This window comes from Podarcis filfolensis (genome assembly GCF_964270895.1).
Source record: "Podarcis filfolensis genome assembly, chromosome: 16".
In the NCBI taxonomy this organism is placed as follows: Eukaryota; Metazoa; Chordata; class Lepidosauria; order Squamata; family Lacertidae; genus Podarcis; species Podarcis filfolensis.
The window spans coordinates 23481772-23507124 of record NC_139620.1 but is presented as its reverse complement, the minus strand read 5'-3'; the positions used below and the strand labels follow the sequence as shown (position 1 = coordinate 23507124).

Sequence of the window (25353 nt, the reverse complement as noted above, 5' to 3'; positions counted from 1 at the left end):
ATTGTGCTGTTTGTTTTTTTTTAATATCAAACCTTCTATTTATTTATTTATTTGCATTTTTAATACAGAGACAGAAAAGAAAAACAAAGAAACATATCCCACACCCTCTTCCTCCCCCACCAGTTGTACAACTTTCATATCAATCTCGACATACAACTAACTACCCGGTGACTTCCCTTCTACCCATTCCCAGTTCCTTTTATTTTTCTATTAAACGGCATATTCCAAATTCTTCATACTGAAGAAATATTCAGATTTCTTCATCGGTTATAAACCCCATTAACTTCTATTCTGCTGGATTTACTCAAGACCTGCTAGGTTATTCACTTGTTTATACTGGTTCTGAAAATATTCAGCAAACATTTCCCAGTCCTCCTTTATATTCTTTATCATCCTTTTATCTCTCTCTCTCTCTCTCTCTCTCTCTCTAATTTTTATTAAATTTCTTTTTTATAATTTCAAATATTCATTTGACATCCTTAAGATCTCCATCCTTCTCTTTCCATGGCTCATTTTACACATCATATAAATCCTTGCATACTTTACAAAAGCTATACCATTCAGCCTTCCATTATTGCATCCATCAAAACTTGTTTACACTGCTGAAATGATCTGAATGCTGCCAGCCTTTTCAGCTGTGATCTCTTTTTGTGCGTGCTTGTTTTATAGTTTTATAGTTATAGTTTATATAGGCAGCTCCCAGCACTTCACCTGACAGTAAGCAAGTCGCCTTGCAAGCGCGCACGGCTTCACTTTCTGAGCAACACAGGAAAAGGGTTGCTGCCGCTGCTGCTGCGCCCAGATCGCGCGCATGATCCTTTCCCCGCCGACCTCGACGGGGCTTACTTCCGAGTAAGGCACCACCAAGATCTGCCCCATTTTCCAGCTTCCCGTCCTACTCAAAGCCAACTTGGGAGTGGGGAGGGGGGCTTGCGCACCGTTTTGCGCTGCCATCCCGCGCGCCCTCTTTGCTTGAGAACACAAGCCCGGCTGAGCTCTACACCGGGCTTACTCCCGAGTAGACCTTTCCTTTGGCTGCCGGAAGTTTCTGCAACCCGTCTGGCTCCCGGGCAGACTTTGCTCGTTGTGCCCGGCCTGGGCTCCCCTTCTCGGGCCGTTGCTTCCGCGAGGGAGGCGGATTCCTCCTCCTCTTCCTCCTCCTTCTCCGCTCCAGGGCGAAGAAGGGCAGGAGAGGCGGGCCTGCTGCTCGACGACGCGATGATGGCGGCGGCGGCGGCGGCGGCGGCTTCGGGCTCGGCCGGCCGGGCGCCGGTGCTGCTCTCATGCCTGCTGAGCCACCTGGGCGGCCTCCTGGTGGCGGCGGCGGCGGGGCAGGCGCAGGTGGAGGTGCTGCTCTTGCCGCCTCCTCCTTCTCCGCCGGCGCCCGAAGAGCAGCCGGCGCAGGCCGAGGGAAGCGGCCCCGGCGGCAGCAGCTACACTCTGCAGGGCGCGCTGCTGGGCAGGCCCGGCCTGGAGCCGGAGCCGGAGCCGGAGCGCGGGGAGAAGCGGCCTCAGGAAGAGGGCGAGGAGGAGGCGGCGGAGGAGGAAGCCATCCGGGGCAGCCTCGTCCTGGTGAGCGGCGGCCCCCCGACGACCCTCTCGCAGTGGGGCGACCCACTCCCCCCCCCGTCGCCCTTCTCAATGAACCCCCCTCCCCTCCCCAGATCTGTTTGGGGATCCCCCCCTTCCACCCTCAGGGCTCTTGCCAACCCCTCCACTCCCTGTAAAGAATAGGAATAAGAATAATAACAGCAACAGAATACCATCCCCTTTCCTTCCCCCTCAGTAAAATGGCTGGGTAAGAACCTGCTGCTCTCTGCAAATAATTATAATTATAACCATTGTCTGTCTCTCTCTCTCTCTCTCTTCCCCCCACTGCCCCACAACAAAAGGGTTAGGTAGAAACAGGCTCTCTGTAAATAATAATACAGTAATAAAAAACAATAACAGTAACAAATACCATTCTCTTTCGCTTTCCCATGGCTGGGTAGGAACCTGCACCCTGCAGATATTAGTAGCAGTAATAATAATAATAATAATAATAATAATAATAATAATAATAATAGTAATAACAACCATTGTCTCTTCTCCCACCCCCCAACAAAAGGACTAGGTAGAAACAGGCTCCCTGTTAACAACAGCAGCAGCAGCAGCAGCAAATACCCTTTTCGACCCCCCCCCATAAAATGACTGGGTAGGAACCTGCTCAACAGGAACAAAAACAACTGCCTCTTCCCCCCCCACCCCCAACTAAAGGGCTAGGTAGGAACCGGCTCCTGTTAAATAATAGTAATAATGATAATAGCAGCAACAAATACTGTCCCGTCCCCCCAACAGACCCCATGATTAGGTAGGAATCTGCTCCATGTAAATAGGAATAATAGTAATATAAGAATAACGACAGCAACTCGCCCTTCAGCATCAGGACCCCCGGGGCAGGCTACCCTAATTTAAAATCCAATATTGAAAACGGCTAAAACAAGCCACAGGAATAGGGTGGGCCGTCAAGCTCCCATCTCAGGTGTCAAAGGTCAGGGTGGACCCCTCTTTGCCTTCCACTCGCTCAGTTGAGTGGTGATGGTGATCCTCCAATATCTGCTGGAACCCCCTTGGAGGTTGTCTTCTGCAACTTGTCCATCAAATGCCATCGCCTTCCCTGCAGCTAGGCCCGCTGGAGTCTGCACTCCCTGTCAGTAAGGGGTTTCTCCTGCCCCAGAGGAACCCTCTATCCCCCCCCTCAGTTAAGTGATAACCCTCCAATATCTACTGTGGACCCCCTGGTCCCTCCCACCAAAAACCAAACAGCTGCTGCCTCGCTGGGGATTCCCCTTCCCCATCAATTAAGTGAAGACCCTCTAAGCGGTGGAGAGAGCGGCCAGTCATATCCCTTTCTCCTTGGGAGTGTTGGCAAGCTGCTCATGACCACGGGTGGCTACAGACCCTAACTTTGAGTGCCCACCTCTTTCTCTAGGTGGGGGACACCGACCCCAAGCTGAAGGATGATGACAGTTGGATTGGTGTCGTCCCAGTGGGCGAGGAGCAGGCGGATCTCCCACGAGGCAGCAAGGAAGAGTCCTTTACCACTGCTGTGGTCAACAAGGTGAATCTCCTATTTTTCCTCCTGTTCGGTGACCCAACCTTCTTTTGGGGTAGGTTCCTAGGATGCTGCATATACAGAATCAGATGACCATTGGTCAGTCCAGCTCATTATGGTTCACACTGACAGGCCGCAGCCCTCCTGGATTTCAAACAGGGGAGACATTCCCAGCACTACTTAGAAATGCTGGGGATTGAACCTGGGACCTTCTGCATGCTATTTTAGCTTGGTTTAGAGCAGGCATGGCCAAACTTGGCCCTCCAGCTGTTTTGGGACTACAACTCCCATCATCCCTAGCTAACAGGACCAGTGGTCAGGGATGGTGGGAATTGTAGTCCCAAAACAGCTGGAGGAGGGCCAAGCTTCACCTTGCCTGGTTTAGAGCATGGTTTCCCAAACTTGGGTCTTCCAGCTGCTTTTGGACTACAATTCCCATCATCCCTGACCACAGGTCCTGATAGCTAGGGATGAAGGGAGTTGTAGTCCCATCTTGGAAAATTCAGTACAGGTGAAAGAGAGCAAGTGCTTTTTACGTAGCGCATAGTAAAGAGGGTTCAGCAAATTCATGGAGGAGAAAGCTATCAGTGGCTACCAAGCGTGATAGGCATGCTATAGTTCGAATACCATTTTCTGGAAACCACAGGAGGGGACAATTCTCTTGTGCTCAGGTCCTGCTTGCGGGCTTCTTGAAGAGGCATCTGGTTGGCCACTGTGGGAATAGGATGCTGGTCTAGATGGGCAATTGGCTTTATCCAACAGGCTCTTCTTACATTCTTATTTGAGTGAGGGAAAGTTGCTGTTTCTCAAGACAGGGTCGGCGTTGAACATTTAACTACAGTGGTACCTCGGGTTAAGTACTTAATTCGTTCCGGAGGTCCATTCTTAACCTGAAACTGTTCTTAACCTGAAGCACCACTTTAGCTAATGGGGCCTCCTGCTGCCGCTGCGTCGCTGGAGCACAATTTCTGTTCTCATCCTGAAGCAAAGTTCTTAACCTGAAGCACTATTTCTGGGTTAGCGGAGTCTGTAACCTGAAGCGTATGTAACCTGAAGCGTATGTAACCTGAGGTACCACTGTATGGCGACCCTGTCAGTAGTGAGGTGTTACATAATACATTCCTCTGATGTGTCCCCCAGAATTGAGTGCTTCTCAGATTGCTGGAGTTTTAAACGTTCTTGTGTTTTGAGATACATTTTCTTGTGCATTGCAAAGGTGGCAAGAGACTATCGGTATAAGGCACGGGTGAGGAACCTCAGGCCTGGGGGGCCAAATGTGGCCCTCCGGGTCTCTCCGACTGGCCCTCAGGACTTCACAAGGCCACACCCCTCACTGGCCCCATGTCACACCCTCCAGAAGTGCTTTTGCCAAGCTGGAATTTGCCCTTGAGCTCTGATCATGCTTCTTGCTTGCCTGGGTTGAGTAAAGTACCGTATTAGCCTGAATATAAGCCGCACCCGAATATAAGCCACACTGTTAAAATTCAAGGGCAGGGGGAAGAAAAGAAAAAGACAATACCCGAATCTAAGCCACTCCCTTAAAATTCCGCAGGCACTCACACCCGTTCCGTTATACCATGTGTCTATTTCAGCAGCGATAGCGTAAAAAAGCCAGTTTTTGTAAGGTTACGAATTGAAGCCGCGCTTTACCTTTTCATGGTTGGAATTTGGAAAAAAAAGTGTGGTTTATATTCAGGCCAATACGGTATATAAAAACTAGCTTGCTGTAGCTCTGCGGTTTCTCCCTCTGCAGATGAAGCGCGCCCTTGTCTTGGGGGCCTCGGCTTTGCTCATCCTTGCACTGAATCAGAACGCCATCCGTGAGGTGAGCAGCACCCCTCCCTCTCCTTTGTCCTTCTGGCTGGAGGCTGGACCTCAGTTGGCCTGAAGGAGCCACCAGCCCTCCCAGCTGCCTCTTTAACCTCTCGCTTTCCTCTTCCCCGCTGCAGCTGGATGTCTCCCAGGTCCTCTCCAAGCCTGTGATTGTTGTCCAGACTTCAGAAAACGTTACCAAGCTCCTCGGAGCATTGCTACGGTGAGACTGGTTGGGTTTTGGGGAGGGCAGGAGATCCTACATGAGGTTCCCATTGCTGGCTCGGGCAGGCAGGTCAACGTTGGCTTGTTTTACTTTCTTGAAGGATCTGGAGCAGCTGATGAGAGCAATTTAAAAGCAATGGAGAATGTTGCTAAATTAAGAGATGAAGCAGGAAATGACATCATTAGGTGCCATTATCCTTCCTCCCACCCGTCCAATCACAGCAGCAGAGAAAGCAGAAGCCAGCTTCCTAGAAAGCACCTGTCTTGGCCTGGCAATGCAAAATGATTAGGGATGGAGCCAGGCCGGCATCTTTGGGGAAAGGCAACCCCATCATCCCCACAGTGCTCTCTCACAGAGAGAAGCTCTTTGCACCTTTCCTCTGTTCTGAACAGAAGGAAGGGGTTGGTGTCTCTTATGCATTGAGGATTTTCCAGGGTATTTGTACGGAGACCTTTTGTGGGCACCCTTTGAGGTCCTGGCAGACATACTGGTCCCTGCAGGGGCTGCATTGGCGACCCCTGATCTGACAATTATTAATTTTCTTCTTAATTTTTGCCTGCAGAGGTCTTCGGGCAACAGCAAAGATAACATACCAAGCGGTGCTACTGGAAAACGTGGTATGTAATCCTCAAGGGAAATGGGAGCTTATCTTCCAGTTGGCACAGTATATATTTAAACCCCCAATTCCCTCATTGTTCAGCAGGGGAACAAGATGTGTGGGTGGGTCATCCAATGGGTTAAATATTTGCTATCTATCCTCTTGCCTGTTGCGTGCCTCCCCTTTGTCTGTTTCCATTATTGGACTTCAGCCTGAAAACTTTCTCTCTGTATGTGTTTCTTCTTTATAAGGGAGTGACCTTGACTTTGTGGTCAACCTGTGGCCTGTCCCGGGGCGGTCTCTATGGAGAGTGGCAAGGAGTCATCTGCACAGGAGAGAACAGCTCGAGAGTCCAGGTTGGTACCCCTTGCTGGATCGAAGGGGATGGGTATTCTTGTTAAAACCATATTGATCCCTGCACCATAGACGAATTGGGCCAACTGCTCTGTGAAGGGCCTCCCTGCCCAGGAAATGAAAGCAGCAGTCGTCTACTATAATTAAGATTAATTTGTTATACGCCAATGGCAAAAGTACTGCACAAAATGAGGTGCAGGAATTTCATTTTGTGACACAGAGATGGGGTAGGGCTGTAGGTGTGTCTTTAAAAAGTACTTGCATTCAGCTCGGACTCTCCTGGGAAAAATGGTTTCCAAGAGGATAGTGAGAGCAAATCTTGTATTCCATTAGTGTCTTCCCACCCCAACTCATATAGGAAGTATGTAAGATCTGTTCTTGCATCAGCTGTTGCATGCTTTCCTCTCTCTTTTTTAAACTGGCGCTTTGCAAACATGGACCAAGTGCATTTTCAGGGTTTTTTCCTTGCTAAAAGCAAAAATTGTAAAAATGAGATGCTATTAAATCTTGCTAAAATCAATCAATCAATCAATGGAGGAGCAAGCTGTTATAGGTGGTTGGCAGCACACACACAGACTGTCCATTCAAGTTAAAATAATACTAGCTCATTTAACATCTCATAGGCTTTGCAGATGCACACCACTGATGTTACTCTGATATGAAACCAGTTTCAGTATTGTGGCTCTCCTCAAAAGATCTCTAGGAACGCTATAGTTCAGCAGAAGGGCTAAAATTCTAGATTAAAGATCTCCCTTCGTAGGACAAGTTCTGGGGTACGTTGACTGGGAAATGTTCAAATCTGCATTTCAACGTGCCATGTGTTTGCATAAATCGCAGGCATTTTATAGTGCTTGGGAGTCCCATCAGCACCTCACCTGGCTGTCTTCCAGGGAACTGCAGTATCCCAACAGTATTCCAGTACCCGGAAGCGCATTGCACGGCTATCAACGGGTGGAGTTTTTCTTGCTGTGCTGTTAAGAAATGCCCTCGTATTTAGTGGCGGTTCTGGTGCCCCCCCCTCTTAAAATGAAAATGATGCACCCCTCTGCACCATCGCTATAAGAATGTAAGAAGAGCCTCCTGGAATCAGGCCAATGGCCCAATTTAATCCAACGTCCTGTCCTCACTGTTGTCAACCAGATGCCCATGGAAAACATCTTGAGCTGTATAAATTGCATTGGTAGACCTGGTGCCGGGGTCAGTCCACCTTGTAATAGACAACTGTCTGATGCCATCTTGGGCTACTTCCTTTCTCTCCTGACCTAGAACCGTAGTATGTGATGCGGCCATACTTCTTATGTGGTGTGTGTGTGTGTCCCCTCCTTGCAGAAGTATCTCCAACAGCTGTGGAACGCCATCTTGCTCATTGCCTTGATCCTGTGCACAGGCGTGATCATGCAGGCACAGCGACAGTCTCGGCACAGCCGGCTCGACCAGGACTCCGAGGTGAGCTTGCTCTCTGCCCTGCTCACCCTTGGCAGAAAGCTCCCATCGGGGTTTCAGGCTGATGCTCACCCCGGCTTTCCTCCTGCAGCTCGATCTCAAGCAGCACATCGTGCAGAGGCTCTCGGCGCTGAAGACTCGGCGCTACCACCCCGGGAAGCTGCCCCGGAGCTGGGCTCACGAGATCGACAGCTGCGCCATCTGCTTGGACCGGTTCCACAAGAACCAGGTAGCGCTTGCCGAAAGGCCGACGCATCTCAGTGCCTCGCAGGATGCAGCAGGGTTTCTGTGGGAGGGATTCTGCATCCTCTGTGTTTTTAAAGTCTGTATCTAGAAGCCATGAGTGGAGTTGGAAGTCTATGGTGTAACTAGTCAGACGCGGTGGATGCGCAGCCACAGCCCTGCATGCGCAAACTCTCACACATCACCACCTCCCAACTTGTGTGTCTTAATATTGCGGCTGCAACCTTTCACAGACTTCACCGCCACGTAGATTAATAGATTAAAAGGTTATTTTAGCCACTAAAAATGAACACAAGAACACTGGAAGGGTCCTGCTGGATCAAGCCAAATAACAGTCTGATCCCAGATTCTTTTCTCACATATGTCAACCAGATGTCTGTGGCAAGCCTGCAAGCAGGACCTGAGCACAACAGCAGAAGATAGCCATCGTAGCTAGTAGCCTTTGATCCTCCATGAAATTGTCTAAACCCCTTTTAAGGCCATTCAGCTTGATGGCCATCGCTCCCTCTTGTAGGAGCAAGTTCCATAGTTCAGCTATGCGCTGTGTGAATAAAAAAGTGGTCTGTCCTCAATCAGGTACCCGAGATACCTGAGTTTTCAGGGATGCATTTATAAAACCTTCAGGCCGCAAGCCTTCCGCAAGCCTTCTAGGTGCTTTCTAGAACTCAGTGCCTGCTTAATGTAACAGCAAAAGAAGGGTGCTGCCCGATAAAGGCTCTTCCACCCCCCTCTAGCCCTGAGCAAATTTGAAAGAGACAGAGAGCATTAAGTTGTCAAAGACTACCTGACCACTTAAATCGGGTTTGCTGGGAAGTGAACCCAGACCTTCTGCATTCAAAGTTTGTGCTCTCTTACTGAGTTACAGCTCTTCCCTTAGAGTAGTCAACAAGCACACACAATTGACTAACTTAAGATTTCTTTAATCGGGTAATGGGCCCTGCTTAATGTGCATTACATTGCAGTTTCCCCATATGGTGATCTTTCCCTTTTTCCAAGTGGGAGCCAGTGGTTTTTTGGGGGGTGAGGCTCTTTCCTTCTTCCCTGCCCCGCAGCCTCTATGGGTTGAGCTCTTCAAAGTGGGCCATGCAGCTCTTGAAACTGTCTCAATCTCCCCAACAGTGTCTCCGGGTGCTGCCATGCCTGCATGAGTTTCACCGGGACTGTGTGGATCCGTGGCTCCTCTTGCAGCAGACCTGCCCCCTCTGCAAACACAATATTTTAGGTAAGCCCCTTTCCCCACCCACCACGGGATCAGCTGCTGCCCAGATCTTCCCACTTCTGCTTTTCACCAGCCACTTCTGCAGACGTGGGGCTGGGAAGCTCAAACAAACTTGGGAGCTGAAACACCATATATAGACCTAGTTGGCTGCCCTCTCCCTTTCCAGTGCCCCACCTTGGCGTTGACGGGCAGCAGAGAATTGCACCGCCTTGAGTCTTGCCTGGAAGTCACATCCTCTAATCCTGGCTGCATGGAGGCTGACATACTTGGCGGCAAGGGAAAGGCACTCTGCATATCCTCAGAGGCAGTCTTTATTATTGCTTTACATTCCCAGCATCACAACTTGGGTTGAGCCCCAAATGTCAGCCCACAGTTTGTATTTTCAGTTCATGCTCTCCTGTGAGTTCACAATGGCCAGAGATTACTGCAGCTAGAAGAGCAACCTAGAATTGGCTTTGGTGATCTAGTTGCCGAGGTGGGAGCCCCACTCTGCCCTACCTACCAAGCCCAGAATTTCATCTTCCCATTCAGCCGCCGGAACAGGAGGATGGAAAGCCATAATGATGTTTGCTCTTACTTCCTCATTTCTTAAGTGTGTGTCCCATAAAAGTGGGAAGTGGCCTCCTTTCTGGGATGGAGGAAGCATACGCACTATGCCTTGGTATTGGTCTGTCTGTCTGTCTGTTTTTCTTTCTTTCTTAAAAACAGCTTTCTCTCTGAAGGCTCAGGCCTTTTGCTCTTGAGTCTTTTTAAAAAGAACAGCATTCAAGCAAGCAAATTCTCCGTTCGGGGAGTTTTGTTCTTTCTCAGAGGCACTCTTCTTCTATTTTGTTTTCCACTAGCCATGCCAGCCGTTCATCCACTTCCCCTCCTGGGATCCATGTTGCACCTCCCCTTCTCACCTCCCCCAACCCAGTGGCCCTTAGAGCAAGTTGGGGAACTTGCAGCCCTTGAGATGCTGCGACTCTTTACTCCCAGCCAACATGACCCCAGTGGTCACAACACCCGACACCACAAGGACCACAACTTCGCAATAGCGGCCGGAGCGCTGTCTCACCAACAGGCCTCATGGCCTGGGGGATCTCTGCCTTTCTAGTAAAATACCCCCTTCTCTTTTGTTTCCTTCCCTGCCTAGGAAACTGCTGTCAAGACAGTTAGCACGACGATTGCCCGCCTTTACGGATCAATCTGCTTGTATTTCAAGGGAGAGAGCAATTTTCCCCCAGAGCGTTTGGACGCCGTGGCAGCTGCTCGGGACATGGAGGAAATGACTCTCTTGGAACTTGGGGCTCCTTTGAGATGGGAAGCGTGTGTGTGTGTAAAAATAATAATGTGTTTGTTCTCTGGCCTTTTCTGTGCTGGGCTAAATCAATTGCACCATTGGTGGAGCATCTGTGCAGTATGAACCCGGGGAGGAGGGTGTATGTGTGTGCTGAGGTTTTTTTGAAACTCTGCTTGTACCTTGTTTTGCCACCTTGCAAGTCCCCCCCCCCCTTCCCAGCTTGCACTGTTCCTGATGGGAGGAGGCTTTGCTTGCTTAGGGTTGGGGAGGGTGGGGAATTTGAAATGCTTGCTTTATTTATACTAACTTATTAGAGAGATGGGGCTGGGCAAGACTGCAGGGGGTTATGGAGGGGCCGTAGAGCCCTCTCCGGAGAGCGTTGCAGCACTCGAGGCGCTGCTGGGGCGTGTAAAGAGCCACCTGTACTAATAAAAAGAAGGAAAAAAAATCTAAGCAACAAGATGGTGTTTCTTGCTTGGCAGGGGGTTGGACTCGATGGCCCTTGTGGTCTCTTCCAACTCTATGATTCTATGACGCTTGACTCAGCAGCATTCCATTGCAACCCCGTCTTTTCCCCTGCCTAGAACATTCCCCTTGGCAATGGAAGGGCTACAGGTGGGGCAGTCTGCCCCCCAGTTGCCTTGCAGGGGCCTCTGTCAATGGGAGGAGGAGACAGCAGGGATCCCTTGATGGGACAGAGGACAGTCCTGAGCACATCCCAGGGCTTCAAATAAGTTGAGATTCTGTTTGGGGTGGTTGTTGTTTTTTTAAAACACTTTTTAGAATATGATCCCCCTGCATGAACCCCCCAGGTTTAGTTGTCTCATACCGATTGATTGATGTCATAATTTTATTGCACATGGTATTATTTTAATTATGTCCACAACTGATAGAAGCTACTTTGTTCTTGTGAAGCACGAGTTATAAGGTTCAGAAATACTGTAAAATAATTCTAGGAAGCCTCACTCAAGGGGGAGCTGGAGGCAGTCGATGCAGCTGGAAGGCAGAAGGGCTTAGGAGGCCTGTACTTGCAGCAAACAGGTTTAGAAACATGCTTTTAAAAACAACATTGAGATTCTCCAAATGTTGAACTCCGTTTACTCTGCTTTTTTGCTGTGTGTTCTTGTCTAGAATCCACACGCAGCCTTTAGCAGGAAAGAGTTCTTGGCCTTTTCCACCCAAGTTAAGACGAAGAGCATCTGACTTTACCCCCGAGGTCAGAAAAGGAGCTAAGAAAAATTGGACATCTGCGTTACAGTGATCTGCTTCTTTTCTGCAGGGGATCCTTGACTGGGTCACTTCCCCTCTGAGGATCCCCTCCACCACTACATTTCCTGTTGGAAGATGCGGGAGAGCTAAACACACAAATTCCTTTAACTAGGGAGAAGTTCCCCTGGCCGCAGCCCCTCCTGGCCATCACAGTTGTGACATGCATATTGTTGAGGTTCTTACTCCCACCTTCCCAGTCTGCTTTTGGTCCAGTCACACTTGGAGAACCTTCCTCACCCTGCCAAAGAATGCCAGTTCTGTGCTCAGGTGACCGTCCTACCACAATGGACTGGATTTCAGGGGAAAGAAGCTAATATCCTCTCTTTCTCGCCTCTCTGTCATTTACAAACTGTAATTGATTTTTTGGGGGGAGGGAGGTTGATTTTTTAAAATGGAAGCCAAATTCCCCACGCTACTGTGGGTTTGTTTGGTTTTTTTGCAGGGAGGTTACTACACCTGGCAACTCAGAGCAGGGCAAAAGACTCAGAAAGATGGTTCCTGCATCCTTGCCTTAGTGAACTCATCAATTACCGATAAAGACTTTGGTGAGGGTCACCTGGAGGAGTCACCATTGCAAAGGTGCATGACCACCTGAGCACAGGAACAGCATTGCACCGGTGATTATTTGCGGCCAGGGAGAGGTCCAGCCATTTGGTCTCCCTTCGCCACCAAACCCCCCCCCCACTCCCCGCTTTGCTTTGGAAATGTTGGCAACCTTCTGAACTTGCTCTGCAGGGCCTTTTTATTGTTATTTCTGGTGTTTCCTGTTGCAACGGGCCGAGTGGCCTGGGGTCCTGCTTTTCCCTTTCCCCCGGGCGTGGGCACGGATGGCTTGTTCCTCAGAGGCGAAGATGAACGCCGCTTTCCGGGCGGCCTCTCCTGCAGACGGCTTTGACTGCTGGCCTCGGAAGGGGGAGCCATTCTTTGAGGCATTGCGGGTGCTCTTAGATCTATGTGGGGTCGGGCTCCCTGGGCTCTTGGGGCTGGCAGGAGGCCTCAGCGCTGCTCCCTGGGCACTCGTATGTGCGGGATGCCTGCAGAAGGAACGGAAGCAAAGAGGGGGCTGAGGAAGGGCCTTTCTTTGTTCATGGTCGGAGGATGCTTCAAACCAGAACGCTCACCTGGTTGGCATGTGCATCCCGCTGTCTTGGGGAGAGGACAGATTCCACAGCTGGGTTGGAGGAACAAGCTGCAGCGAGGGGAGTTCCATATTAAATTCAGGTATAGGTGACACCTCTGTTTTACTTATTTATACAGTGGTACCTCTGGTTAATTGGGACACGGGTGGCGCTGTGGGTTAAACCACAGAGCCTAGGACTTGCCAATCAGAAGGTTGGCCATTCGAATCCCCACGACGGGGTGAGCTCCCGTTGCTCAGTCCTTGCTCCTGCTAACCTAGCAGTTCGAAAGCACATCAAAGTGCAAGCAGATAATAGGTACCGCTCCGGCAGGAAGGTAAACGGCGTTTCCGTGTGCTTCTCTGGTTCGCCAGAAGTGGCTTAGTCATGCTGGCCACTTGACCCGGAAGCTGTACGCCGGCTCTCTTGGCCAGTAAAGCGAGATAAGCGCCGCAACCCAGAATCGGCCACGACTGGACCCAATGGTCAGGGGTCCCTTTACCTTTACCTCTGGAGGTCCATTCTGGAGGTCCATTCTTAACCTGAAACTGTTCTTAACCTGAAGCACCACTTTAGCTAATGGGGCCTCCCGCTGCCGCTGAACAATTTCTGTTCTCATCCTCAAGCAAAGTTCTTAACCCGAGGTACTATTTCTGGGTTAGCGGAGTCTGTAACCTGAAGTGTCTGTAACCCGAGATACCACTGTAAAGCAATTTATATACAACCAGCCCCCCAATTTGTGCCCGTCGCCATGGCTCTTCCCATTTTGGTGCTACCTTAGGCCCTTCCTGCTGCGCTGCCTCTCTCATTTTGGCCACTGCAGTTCGGAGGCGCGAGTTCTCTTCCTCCAGGATGCTGATACGAATGTTGTTGGCCTGCAGCTGCTTGCCCATGTCCTCCATGACGTCCCCAGTGCCTGTGACAGAGCCAGCGAGGGCAGACTAGGCATCACGGGCTCACAGCATTGAAACGGGGGTGGGGGGTGGGTCAAGGCCAGACCCTCAACTCAGCAACCACTTTCTCTTCCCTAAACTAGCCCTTTCAGATTACTAAGGAGGCCTCGGCCTGCAACAGGAGCACATCTGGACACAGGAAGGTTCCTCATAGTGAGTTGCCCCATCTTGCTCAATATTGCCTACTCAGGCCGGCAGCAGCTCTCCAGGGTTTCAGGCAGGAGACTTCTGGAAACCGAACCTGGGACCTTCTGCCACTGAGCCTGTTATTTGCTTCTGCGCTTGTTTAGGGAAACAGTTTTTGCTAAATGATAGGAGACGTTACCTAATGGTGAGAGATATCAGCCATGACAGCTGTGGTCTGCCTCTGAATGCCAGTGACTGGGAATCACAGATAGGGAGAGATGCTCATGTCCTTCTTGCAGGGTTCCCTTGAGGGCATCTGGTTGGGCTCTGCGAAATCAGGATGTTGGGACCAGATAGGTCCCCTTTGGCCAGATCCAGCACCCACACTCTGATGATGTCCTTAGGTGCAACTTCCAAGCCCCTCCCCTTCCTCCTATTAGCTCCTCCCCCTGGCACAGGGGACCTCCCTTCCCTTGGCCTCCTTACCTTCATACTGTGCCTCAACAGGGATGTGAAGGTCTGGGAAGAGGACCAGCAGCCTCTCCCTGTCCTTCAGTTCCTCAATCAGCTCTTTCAGCTCAGAGACGGTTGTCTGCAGCTCAGACACAAGCTGCTCCAGGCTCAGCTTTTCCTTCTGCGCTCGCTCTGTCTGCTTCTGCAGCGAGACAGATGGGAAAGGATGCTCACTTTTCTTTGGACTACGACTCCCATCAGCCCCAGCCAACACAGCCATAGGATGCTGGGGCTGTCAGGAGCACAGCTGATGGGAGTTGTAGTCCAAAACAGCCGGAGGCCACCGGCTTGGCAAAAGCTGGCATAGATTATGGCGTATAGAAGTTTAACACGGCAAAATGGCTAGAAAATTTTTTGCCGCAGTTTGATGAGAATTCTCATCCTTCTCTGTGCAATTTGTCCTGCGCTGGGGAGACACGGCCTGGATCTCACCAGAGGAGCCCATGCCAGGCATCCCTACCCTGCCCACTTCCTACAGACCTGCTGGGCTGCCAGCTGGTGCTGGATTTCCCACTTCTCCTCCTGCATCTCCTTCAGCCTCTCCTTCAAGATGTACTGGTCCTCCTCCCTGTCAGCCAGGCTGGTCTTCAGCTGCTCACACTCCTGGTCCAAATTATCCAGCTGCTTCATCAGAGTCATTTGCTTGGTCTGCAGGGACTTCAGCACGAGAGGGAGAGATCTTGTTAGTTTGGACTCAACAGATGCAAGGTGGAAAGCCAATGATTGGCCGATTGGTCACGTTGAAGGGGCGGGTTGTAAACGGTGGGGGGTGACAGGTTAAAGGCATTCTGCAATGCTCAGCAGTAGAGCATCTGCTTCACCTGCAGAAGGTCCCAGGTTCAACCCCCAAGTAGGCCTGGGAAAGATTCCCTGCGTGAAACCATGGAGAGCCGCTGCCAGTCAGTGCAGACAGCACTGAGCTAGATGGACCAGTGATTTCACTCTGGGATAGCTCCACTGGTAGAGCATGAGACTTCATCTCAGGGTTGTGGGTTGGGCACCACCTTGGTCAAAGGATTCCTGCACTGCAGGGGGTTGGACTAGATCAGTGTTTCCCAAAGTTGGGTCTCCAGCTGTTTTTGGACTACAACTCCCATCATCCCTAGCTAGGAGGACCAGTGGGCAAGGATGATGGGAATGGTAGTACAAAAAAACAGCTGGAGGCCCAAGTGTGGGAAACCCTGAACTTCCCTTCCAGCTCTATGATTCTGTAATTCTAAGAAGATTCCTATGCGCTGCAATGGGGAATGAGATCCAACCCGCCTCCTCCGCCATGGGGCTGCTGGGAGTTAGAGTCAGGGTGGTGTATTGGTTAGAGTGTTGGACTAGGACCTGGGAGACCAGGTTTCACACCTCCACTTGGCCATGAAGCTCACTGGGTGACCTTGGGCCAGTCCTATCTACTTTGTAGGTTGGTTGTGGGGAGGAGAACTAGTATGCAAGCCACCTTGAGCTCCTTATAGGAAAAGGTGGGAGATAAATGAAATAAATAACAGCATCAAGAATAGGTTGCCCACCCTGATGCCCCCAGCCACACCTCTTTGTGCCGGAGCACACTCTCAGCTTTGGCCTTCTCCTTCTCCAGCTCAGTGATGGCCCCGTTCAGCTGCTGCTTGGTACTCTCCAGTTGGCTCGTGAGGACCCCAAGCTGGTCCTTCAGCTTGTCCACCTCTGCTTTGCACACCTTCGTCTCCCTTAACTCCTGCAACAGCTCGCGCTTCGCTCGCTCTGGGGAATGCACAATAGCTCAAGAGCAGCATGTCGCACACTAGTGGTTTGCAATTTCAGATTTCAGGCAAGGAAGCAAGAGTCAGACTGGTCCCAGAGGCTGGCTCTTAAATACAGTGGTACCTTAGCTCTTGAACTTAATCCATTCCGGGAGTCCGTTCGACTCCTGAAATGGTTCAAAAACCAAGGCGCAGCTTCCGATTGGCTGCAGGAGCTTCCTGCACTCAGTCGGAAGCTGTGGAAATCGTGTTGGGGTTTCGGCTTCCAAAAAACGTTTGCAAACCAGAACACTCACTTTCTGGGTTTGCGCCGTTTGGGAGCCAAAACGTTCGAGTACCAAAGCATTTGAGAACCAAGGTACGGCTGTACATTCAAAGTTAAATGGCAAAAAGCGGTGGCCACAATCCGACACAGTTACTTGGAAATAAGCGCCGTAGCATTTCCATTCATTCTTTCAGCAAACTGAAAAAGGCTCCCCACTATAGACCACTTTGGCAAAAAATAATAATATTAATTGTACCCCTCACATCTGACTGGGTTGCCCTAGCCACTCTGGGCAACTTGCAGCATACACAGAAACAAAAGAAAACACAAAACATAAAAAAACTTCCCTATACAGGGCTGCCTTCGGATGCCTTCAAAAGATTGTATAGTTGCTTGATGTTTAACGGGAGGGCGTTCCACAGGGTGGGTGCCACTACCAAGAATGCCCTCTGCCTGGTTCTCTGTAGCCTCCCTTCTCGCAGGGAGGGAACTGCCAGAAGGCCCTCAATGCTAGATCTCAGAGTTGGGGCTGAACGACGGAGGCGGAGGCGCTCCTTCAAGTATTCACCTGAGGCTGAGGGGGGGCTGGCCACCCTCTCTCAGCCTCCACGTGGAAGAGGAAGGAAGCTTGTTTTCTGTTGCTCCAGAGGGTAGAATCTGAACCACGACGAAACATTCGGAAGAACTTCTCTATGGCAAAAGGACAGTGGAACAGACTCCCTTGGAAGGTGGCAGCCTCTCATTCACAGGACATTTTTAACAAGGTTTGATGGCCATAATAATAATAATAATTTATTATTTGTACCCCGCCCATCTGGCTGGGTTTCCCCAACCACTCTGGGCGGCTTCCAACAAAGATTAAAAATACATTAATGTTAGGTAGTTGTTTATCTCTTTGACATCTCTTTGGCCATCTGCCCAGCTTTATTTAACTGTGATTCTTACATTGCAGGGGCATGGAATAGATTGCCCTTGGGACCCCTTTTAACTCTACTGTTCTATACCTCTATGATCCTGTTTCCCCCATCTGCAGTACAGAGAAAATGACACTGGTCTATTATTTGGGACAGTTAGCGGGTCTGCAACAAGATACCGGTTTGTTTGTTTTTACAGTCAAGCAGTGTATTTTGTGAAATAAATTACATTAAATGTTCTGAATCTTGAGAATGGCCTGTATGAAGTGCTGCCTGGTGTTCCTCTTACCCAGCCCTTGGATGGTGTCTTCCTGCCGTTGGAGCTTCTCTTTCAAGGTGGAAATGTTCTGCTCCAAGGCAGCGGCTTCTGGAAGTAGTCAAACAATGTCATCGGTCAGCATGGACCGTAGAGGAAGACAGGAAGCTGCCTTATGCTGAGCCAGACCCATCGATCCATGTAGCTCGGTGTGTCCGCACTGACAGCCCGTTGCTGAGACGGAAATGCAGGAGCCCTTCGGAATCAAAGGTTTGGGACAGACTGGGGTCACATCCATACCATGCATCTAAAGGACATGGTTCCCCTCAGAGAGTCCTGGGAACTATAGTTTGTTGAAGGAGTGTAGCTCTCTGAGGGGTAAACTATAGTTCCCAGGATTCTTTGGGGGAAGCCATGTGCTCTAAAGATACGTATGCACAGCCATAGCCTGGCAGGTATCGGAATGGAGAATGGGCAACCTGTTGCCCTCCGGATGCTGTTGCACACCTAAATTGCAGGTTCAATCCCCATAAGGGATAGCTGCACATTCCTGTATTTGCAGGGGGTTGGACGCAATGATCCACAGGGTCCCTGCCATCATGATTCTATGATTCCCATCTTCCCGGACAACTGGCTGTGATGGCTGTAGCTGTTGACAGTCACAGTCCTTGGGGTCTCAAATTTCAGCGGTGCCCTGTGCAATGCCAACATTTAGCACACACACACACCCCGCCTTGCACTTTTCTGTCTACAATATATTTGTGGCACTCCCAAAGCTCCACACTCAGTGCGACTCAACCGAACCAGTCGCGCTCCCTTACACTTGGAGTCCAAAAAACATCCACAGGACAGGTTTCAAGATAGGACTAACTATACAGTTCTACCTCGAAAGTTGAACCGAATCCATTCTGGAAGTCCGTTCAACTTTCGAAATATTCGGAAAGCAAGGAACAGCTTCCGATTGGTTTCTGATTTTGCAGGTGCACCACAAACAATAGCGGAAGCCACGCCGGACATTTGGCTTCCAAAAAAATGTTTGGAAACTAGAACACTCACTTCTGGTTTTCGATTGTTCAGGAGCCAGAACATTTGAATCCCAAGGCATTCGGGAGCCGAGGTACGACACAAGTGAGAAGTGCTAGAATTTTTGTCCCGCTCCTCTCCAGCTTCTGCTTCTGCCTCTGATGCTGGACTTCTCTCTGCCACAGACTCCCTGCTCACTAAACCCTGTTGCCTCTTTGGTTTTTGACACACACGCCCCGTCTGCTCCCTCTTCTCCATCTGACCACTCACCCTACTCCAATCCCCTGGGGGTTCCCTTGGGGATTCCCCAGCTGCTGCCTCCCACCACTCTTCAGCATCCAGCTAGTCTCTGTGACCTGGAATTTCACTTCTGAGAGGGAGGAGGAGGAGGAGTTTGGATTTGATATCCCGCTTTATCACTACCCTAAGGAGTCTCAGGGCCTAGGGCTAAACCACAGAGCCTAGGGCTTGCCGATCAGAAGGTTGGCGGTTTGAATCCCTGCGATGGGGTGAGCTCCTGTTGCTCAGACCCTGCTCCTGCCAACCTAGCAGTTCGAAAGCAAGTGCAAGTAGATAAATAGGTACCGCTCCGGCGGGAAGGTAAATGGCGTTTCCGTGCACTGCTCTGGTTTCGCCAGAAGCGACTCAGTCATGCTGGCCACATGACCCGGAAGCTGTCTGCGGACAAATGCCGGCTCCCTCGGCCTATAGAGATGAGCGCGCAATCACAGAGTCGTCTGCGACTGGACCTAATGGTCAGGGGTACCTTTACCTTTAAGGAGTCTCAAAGCAGCTAACAATCTCCTTTCCCTTCCTCCCCCACAACAAACATTCTGTGAGGTGAGTGGGGCTGAGAGACTTCAGAGAATTGTGACTAGCCCAAGGTCACCCAGCAGCTGCAGGTGGAGGAGGAGGGAATCGAACCCAGTTCACCAGATTACGAGTCCACCGCTCTTAACCGCTACACCACATTGGCTCCCAGGGATTCCCTGGGAGAAGCCATGGCTATGAAAATGGTACAAACTTGCTTTAAATACATGGTGTGGATGTGAGCTGGCTGAAAGAAAGAGAGGGGAAAGGATACTCACTTTTCTGGAGGTCCTCCTTGCCCATCCTCAGGGTGGCCATCATCTGCAGGTTCTCCGTATTCCTTCTTTCAAACGCCTGCTCTGCCTCCGTCCTCTTCTGCTCCTGCTCCTCTCTTTCCTTCTGAAGGCGGCTGTCAAAAGTCTCCAGCTGCCTCTTGAGCTCACCCTTCTCCTTCTCAGACTCTTCCAGCTCCCCCTTCAGAGGGTTGATGAGTTCCATCAGCTTCCGGAGGTGCTTGTTGATCCGGGAGAGGTCCTTGCTTTGCTCGGACGCCCAGTAGCTGATGTCCACAGCCGTGAGTGGTTTGCGGCCCAGGGTCTCCTCCACCATCTCCAGGAACCTGCTCAGAGACGACGGGAGGTTCTGGCTGTTGCAGATGCCGATGATGGCGCTGCCCACTTCCCGGAGGCTGAGCTGCGCCCTCTCGCACGCGTCGCAAGGCACCAGGGATGACTCGATGGTCTGACAGTGGGTGCTGCAGGTGGGCTTGGCGGCCCCCTGGGCTGGCGGTGCCTCTGAGGAGGTGGTGGGGCAACCGTCCAGCAGCCTGCTGCTGGCCGATGAGGTCAAAGGGGAGGACCGGAAGCTGGGCAAAGTCACATCTGACTCCGAGAAGCAGATTTTTATAGACTCGTTCTCAGCTTTCACCTCCTGGAAGGAAGCATTTGTGCCAACAGCATCCTCTCTGCTGTGTTTTTTCTAGGTATAAAAGAGAAAGGGTGGCATTAACTTTCCAGGTTTTTATTTTATTTTGGGAGGATCACATGAGAGGTTTGGGGGGGGGGGAAGGAAATTTGGGCATGTGCTGTGATCAGACATAAAGGTAAAGGTAAAGCTAAAGCTAAAGGTACCCCTGACCAGTAAGGTCCAGTCACGGATGACTCTGGGGTTGTGGCGCTCATCTCGCTTTATCGGCCAAGGGAGCCGGCGTACAGCTTCCGGGTCATGTGGCCAGCATGACTAAGTCGCTTCTGGCGAACCAGAGCAGCACAAAGAAACGCCGTTTACCTTCCCGCTGGAGCAGTACCTATTTATCTACTTGCACTTTGACGTGCTTTCGAACTGCTAGGTTGGCAGGAGCAGGGACCGAGCAACGGGAGTTCACCCCATCACGGGGATTCGAACTGCCGACCTTCTGATCAGCAAGTCCTAGGCTCTGTGGTTTAGACCACAGCGCCACCCGTGTCCCGTGATCAGACATAGTTTGATACTAAGAACATAAGAAATATAAGAACGTAAAAGGAGACTTGCTAGATCTTGTTTGGCATCCATGGCCAACTAGATGCCCCAATGTGAAGCATGAATGCAGGATGCATGTGGAAGAGCCCCCTCCCTACTTGCAATTCCTGGCAACTGACATTCAGAGGCGTACTGACTCAGACACTGGAGGGAGAGCATAGCCATTGTGGCTAGCAGCTACCGACAGCCTGATGATCCACCATAAATTGGTCAAAGCCTCTTTTAAAGCCATCCATGTTGGCAGTCATTACCACATGCCCTTGGGACTGTGACTCTTAACTCTTCCCAAGGATTCAAATGATGGCAGCTTGTCCTGTGCTGATAGCAGAAATGGTTGACTCCACTTTTCCACCCGTAGAAGTGCTCAAGGAGCTTTTCCAGCACTGAGCTTATGATGGAAGATCATTTGTATCTTGCCTGCCTGTTTGGATACCTGCAATGCTTTATGGTGCTGTAGTGTGATCAACGCAACAAGGCATGGATGGGGCCCTGTGACCTTCCAGATGTCGATGGAAGTCCAGCTCCCATCAGCCCCAGCCAGCAAGGCTACTGGGGATAATGGGAGCTGTAGTCCAGAAACATCCAGAGAGCCACACATTCCCCATCCTTGCTGTAAACGGCAAACCTGCAGCCTGTGAAACATCAAACCCTCCCTGTCAATGATTTTGGCAGCCTGAAACTACAGCCTAAGTGCATGATTTATGTTGACAGGTGGGTATCGCCATCTCCTACTCCTTGAAAGATTCCATCAACGGTGTCTACAAAAAATTATACACATCACATGGGAAGACAGGCGAACTAATGCTAGTATACTGGAAGAATCAAAGCTCACCAGTGTTGAAGCAATGATTCTTCAACATCAACTTCATTGGACTGGTGATGCCTGATTATTGTCTTTCAAAGAAACTACTTTATTCCAAACTTTAAAATGGAAACCGTAATGCTGGCAGTCAACAAAAGAGGTTTAAAGACTCTCTCAAGGCAAATCTAAAAATATGTTGTATAAACACCGACAACTGGGAAACACTGGCCTGCGAGTGCTCCAATTGGAAAACAGCCTTTACCAAAGGTGTCTTGGACTTTGAAGACGCTTGAACTCAGGACGAAAGGGAGAAACGAGCTAAGAGGAAGGCACACTGGGCAAACCCTCACCGTGGTCAACTCCCACCCAGAAACCAATGTCCCCACTGTGGAAGGATGTGTGGATCCAGAATTGGCCTCCACAGTCACTTACAGACTCAGTGTTTATGGAAGACAATCTTACTTGGCTACAAGTGATCGCCAAAGAAGAAAGAAGAAGATCGGATTGGAACCTCAAGCACCTGTACAGCCAGCCCTGCATCTCCTGGGGATCTTTCAGCAGCAGACCTCACTGGTGCTTTCAGATTTGCATGGAAATATTCTTGGTACTTTCCCACTGCTTGGAGAAGGGAGATAAACCACACCTATCTGGCCAGAGGAACGTTTGGTCAGTGTGCATGCAGAAGCAGACCAACCCACTGGGGCAGCCTACCTCAGAAGCCAGCTGCTGGTAGAGGGATCCCAATTTCAGCATGCTGTTCCAGTACTTCTTCACAGCCAGCCCGATAGACATGCATGGTCCTGTTGTTCTGGATGGGGGCACAGCTTGTTCACTGATAAGGTTCTCCGTGTATCTGGTGAAGCTTTGGAGCAGCAGCAGCAACCTTCAGAGGACAGAAAGGACATCCTGCTTTAGTTTTGTAGTTTGTGTTTGAACCCCAATTTTCATTCCAAAAGGAAGCCCAAAGCAGCTACTGGCAGCAGACCAAAAAATGTTCTCAAAACCAACCACCACACCCTCCAATGTGTTCTGGGCCAGCTGAAGTTTCCAGACAGGATTGTAGGACGCTGTCATTGGTCCATCTAGCTCAGTACTGTCTACACTGACTGGCAGCAGCTCTCCAGGGTTTTCAGACAGCGGTCTCTCCCAGCCCTACCTGGAGGTGCTAGGGATGGAACCTGGCACTGCTCTGCCACTGAGCTACAGCCCCTCTTCTTTAAAGAATACCCCATATATTGTGGGATATAACATAAGCAGTCAAGTACAACACTTCCTGTTTGCCTAGAGTGGACACAGATGGGGACGTTGATCCAGCCAGTTGAACTTCCTGTTATACCTGGTCTGGAGCATCCTCCCCCTGCATGTGACCAGGTAGGTGGGCATGACCCTTGGAGATCCCACAAAAGGTAAGTCAGGCAGCTACCTTCCTCTCTTGATGCCTTTTCTTCTCTTGGACTGCACTGCTGGCTCTCTGCCAGCAGCACATAGGCCCATCCTTACAAGTATGGAAGCCACACTGTATCTGTAACTGCAAGCTAAAGCCTGCCTTCAGGGATCCAACTGTGAACTGAATGTGAGTAAACTTCTTATTACTTTTAAAAGAAGCTTCTTGTGTCTTTATTCTTTTTAGGAGAGATAAAAGGGGTTTTACCAGGAATATATTCTAATCTGAACAAAGCCAGATTGGATTGCTTAAGTAAAGAGATTCAAATGAATCTACCAACCAGCTTTCTGCTGTGTAAAGGGGAATGAGCTCAGCTATATATATATATATATGTGACTCACAAGCATGAGTTAGGAAGGATAATATTTAATCAATATATCCTCTCCTAGTATCCACAACATTCCCACATATATAATGGATGCAGTAATCTAATTCAAAACCTGGCGCATTCATTGGGGTTTACTTCCGTTCCAAGTTAAGAGTGGCTCAACAAGGAATCATTGCAGAACCGCCGGACCTACCCTCACCTGTCAATCACTAGTTCCAGAAGAACCACATGGGAATGATGGGTAAACTCAGGGTCATTCTGTGCAAAGTCGTAGTGCTCAAGCAAAGCAACCAAGTCCAGGTCACAGGACAACTTATCAGGAAACTTCCAGGACGGGTAGCGAACAGCCCCGGCTCGGGTGAAGACGCTGAGGACGGTTCCCTGCAGATCCGTGATGTCCTTCCGCAGAGACTCCATGTAGTTTTGGTTAACCAGCAAGGTCACCATGTTGCCACGCTGGTGTCATTCCACCAACCACCAACCGGGTCTTAGGGCAGATGTTCCTGGGAAAGGCACAAGCAAGACCACCTACCTTCATCAGGCTAGTCAAGGCAGGGAGAAAGTTGCAAGAGGGGAAAGGTTAAGTTTCCTTCCTGAGTTCCCTACAAATCATGCCCCAACCATATTACAAGCATGGGGAACCTGCGGCCTCAGGTGTGAATGTAGCCTTTCTGCCACCCCTTATCCAGCTCTCAAAACATTCCCCAGGCCACATTCCTCCCTAACCCTGATTTCACTAGACTGTACAACCAGAAAAATTGTGAGCCACTAGAGTTTGCAGCAGCATAAATTTCCCCCCAAAACACTATTTTTCTCCGTTACTTTAAAGCAGTGTACAAAACACATTGTCTTGTCGGCAGTCTCAAAAACTGCCTTGCAAAGTAGGCATGATTAACTTAATTTGCTCCCTGCTTGCTAAATTTGTGCTACGTCCTGCAACCTGAAGATACAGCCTCTTAAAACTAGCATTTGGCAGGTAGGCTACTGCATACAATCCTCCAACACACATTTTATTAGGAAGCAAGCTTCACACAAGGAAACCAACTCCCAGGACATTGTGCATACTAAAGGTAAAGGACCCCTGGATGGTTAAGTCCAGTCAAAGGCAACGAAGGAGTCGGGGCGTTCATTTTGCTTTCAGGCCTAGGGAGTCGGCATTTGCCCACAGACAGCTTTCTGGGTCATGTGGCCAGCAGGACTAAACCACTTCTGGCACAACGGGACACTGTGACGGAAACCAGAGCACACGGAAATGCCGTTTACCTTCCCGCCACAGCAGTACCTATTTATCTACTTGCACTGGTGTGCTTTCAAATTGCTAGGTAAGCAGAAGGTGGGGCAGAGCAATGGGAGCTAGCTCCGTCGTGGGGATTCGAACCACCGACCTTCCGATTGGCAAGCCCAAGAGGCTCAGTGGTTTAGACCACAGTGCCCCTTGTGCTTTGTATACCTTGCATACTAGGTTAGCATTTCCTATAAATGCTAAATATAATTTATTTGGGTTGTTAACGGCACCCCTGGGGATGGGAGGTGAAAGGAAGGAAGCAAGACACTCTGTACATGCTCAGACACACTCTTGCTGAAGTGCCTTTAAAGGGTCCCTTTTGCGGGGGGTGGGGTGGAGTGGATCTCTACTATGGAGGGTTGATGGGAGCGGGGTCCTGACTGGGGTGTAGTGCCAGGCTGGCTAGCAGAGGCAGCCACGAGTAGCCCAGGCTGGCGAGAATCCCTGTTGCCAATAGACTTCCTCACCTTCCCGCCCAAAGGAGGGACGAGGTGGGCAAGACCCACCTGCCAAACAGCCGCCGCCGCCGCAGCCAGGCTCTTCCGCTCTTCCCAAGCCTCCGCTGCCATGGCAACCCCGAGAGCTTCTTAGGCGCGCCCCCTTTGCAACTGCGTGGATAAGCCCCGCCCTCTTTGCTACTCAGCGGATAAGCCCCGCCCTCCTGCCTTCTCTATAGAGATATAAGAAACCTGCGTTTCATAAAACTTTCGGTTCGCGTTTGACCAGTCGCT

At 50.3% G+C, this 25353-nt stretch overlaps 2 protein-coding genes and 1 long non-coding RNA gene across 4 annotated transcripts in view; 2 read left to right on the top strand and 1 right to left on the bottom strand.

Moving 5' to 3' along the window:
• The window catches only part of LOC310751491, a 44088-nt gene extending 26670 nt beyond the window's left edge, over positions 1-17418 (top strand). The window contains exon 2 of the long non-coding RNA XR_014542557.1: positions 17122-17418. This is a non-coding gene — a long non-coding RNA (uncharacterized lncRNA). The remainder of the gene's footprint in view (positions 1-17121) is intronic.
• On the top strand, positions 953-10733 carry RNF215 (ring finger protein 215). The gene is made up of 10 exons (XM_083590418.1): positions 953-1572; positions 2972-3100; positions 4848-4919; positions 5044-5129; positions 5695-5749; positions 5982-6086; positions 7414-7530; positions 7619-7756; positions 8890-8992; positions 10125-10733. The coding sequence occupies exons 1-10, from the start codon at positions 1219-1221 to the stop codon at positions 10145-10147; spliced, it is 1182 nt and encodes a 393-aa protein (XP_083446544.1). The 5' UTR covers positions 953-1218; the 3' UTR covers positions 10148-10733.
• Positions 11909-25297, bottom strand: CCDC157 (coiled-coil domain containing 157). Of its 2 annotated transcripts, none has more exons than XM_083590076.1 (11): positions 25129-25297; positions 23537-23840; positions 22277-22448; positions 19524-20223; positions 17446-17523; positions 15788-15978; positions 14731-14907; positions 14224-14392; positions 13435-13574; positions 12662-12729; positions 11909-12574 (listed from the first exon to the last, which is right to left on the bottom strand). In XM_083590076.1, exons 2-11 carry the CDS (start codon positions 23782-23784, stop codon positions 12289-12291), a joined length of 2229 nt encoding a protein of 742 aa, XP_083446202.1. In that variant the 5' UTR covers positions 23785-23840; positions 25129-25297; the 3' UTR covers positions 11909-12288. The 2 variants fall into 2 exon arrangements, with proteins under 2 accessions (XP_083446202.1, XP_083446201.1); XM_083590075.1 differs by having other exon boundaries at positions 25090-25272.
• Between the last annotated feature and the right edge of the window lie 56 nt (positions 25298-25353).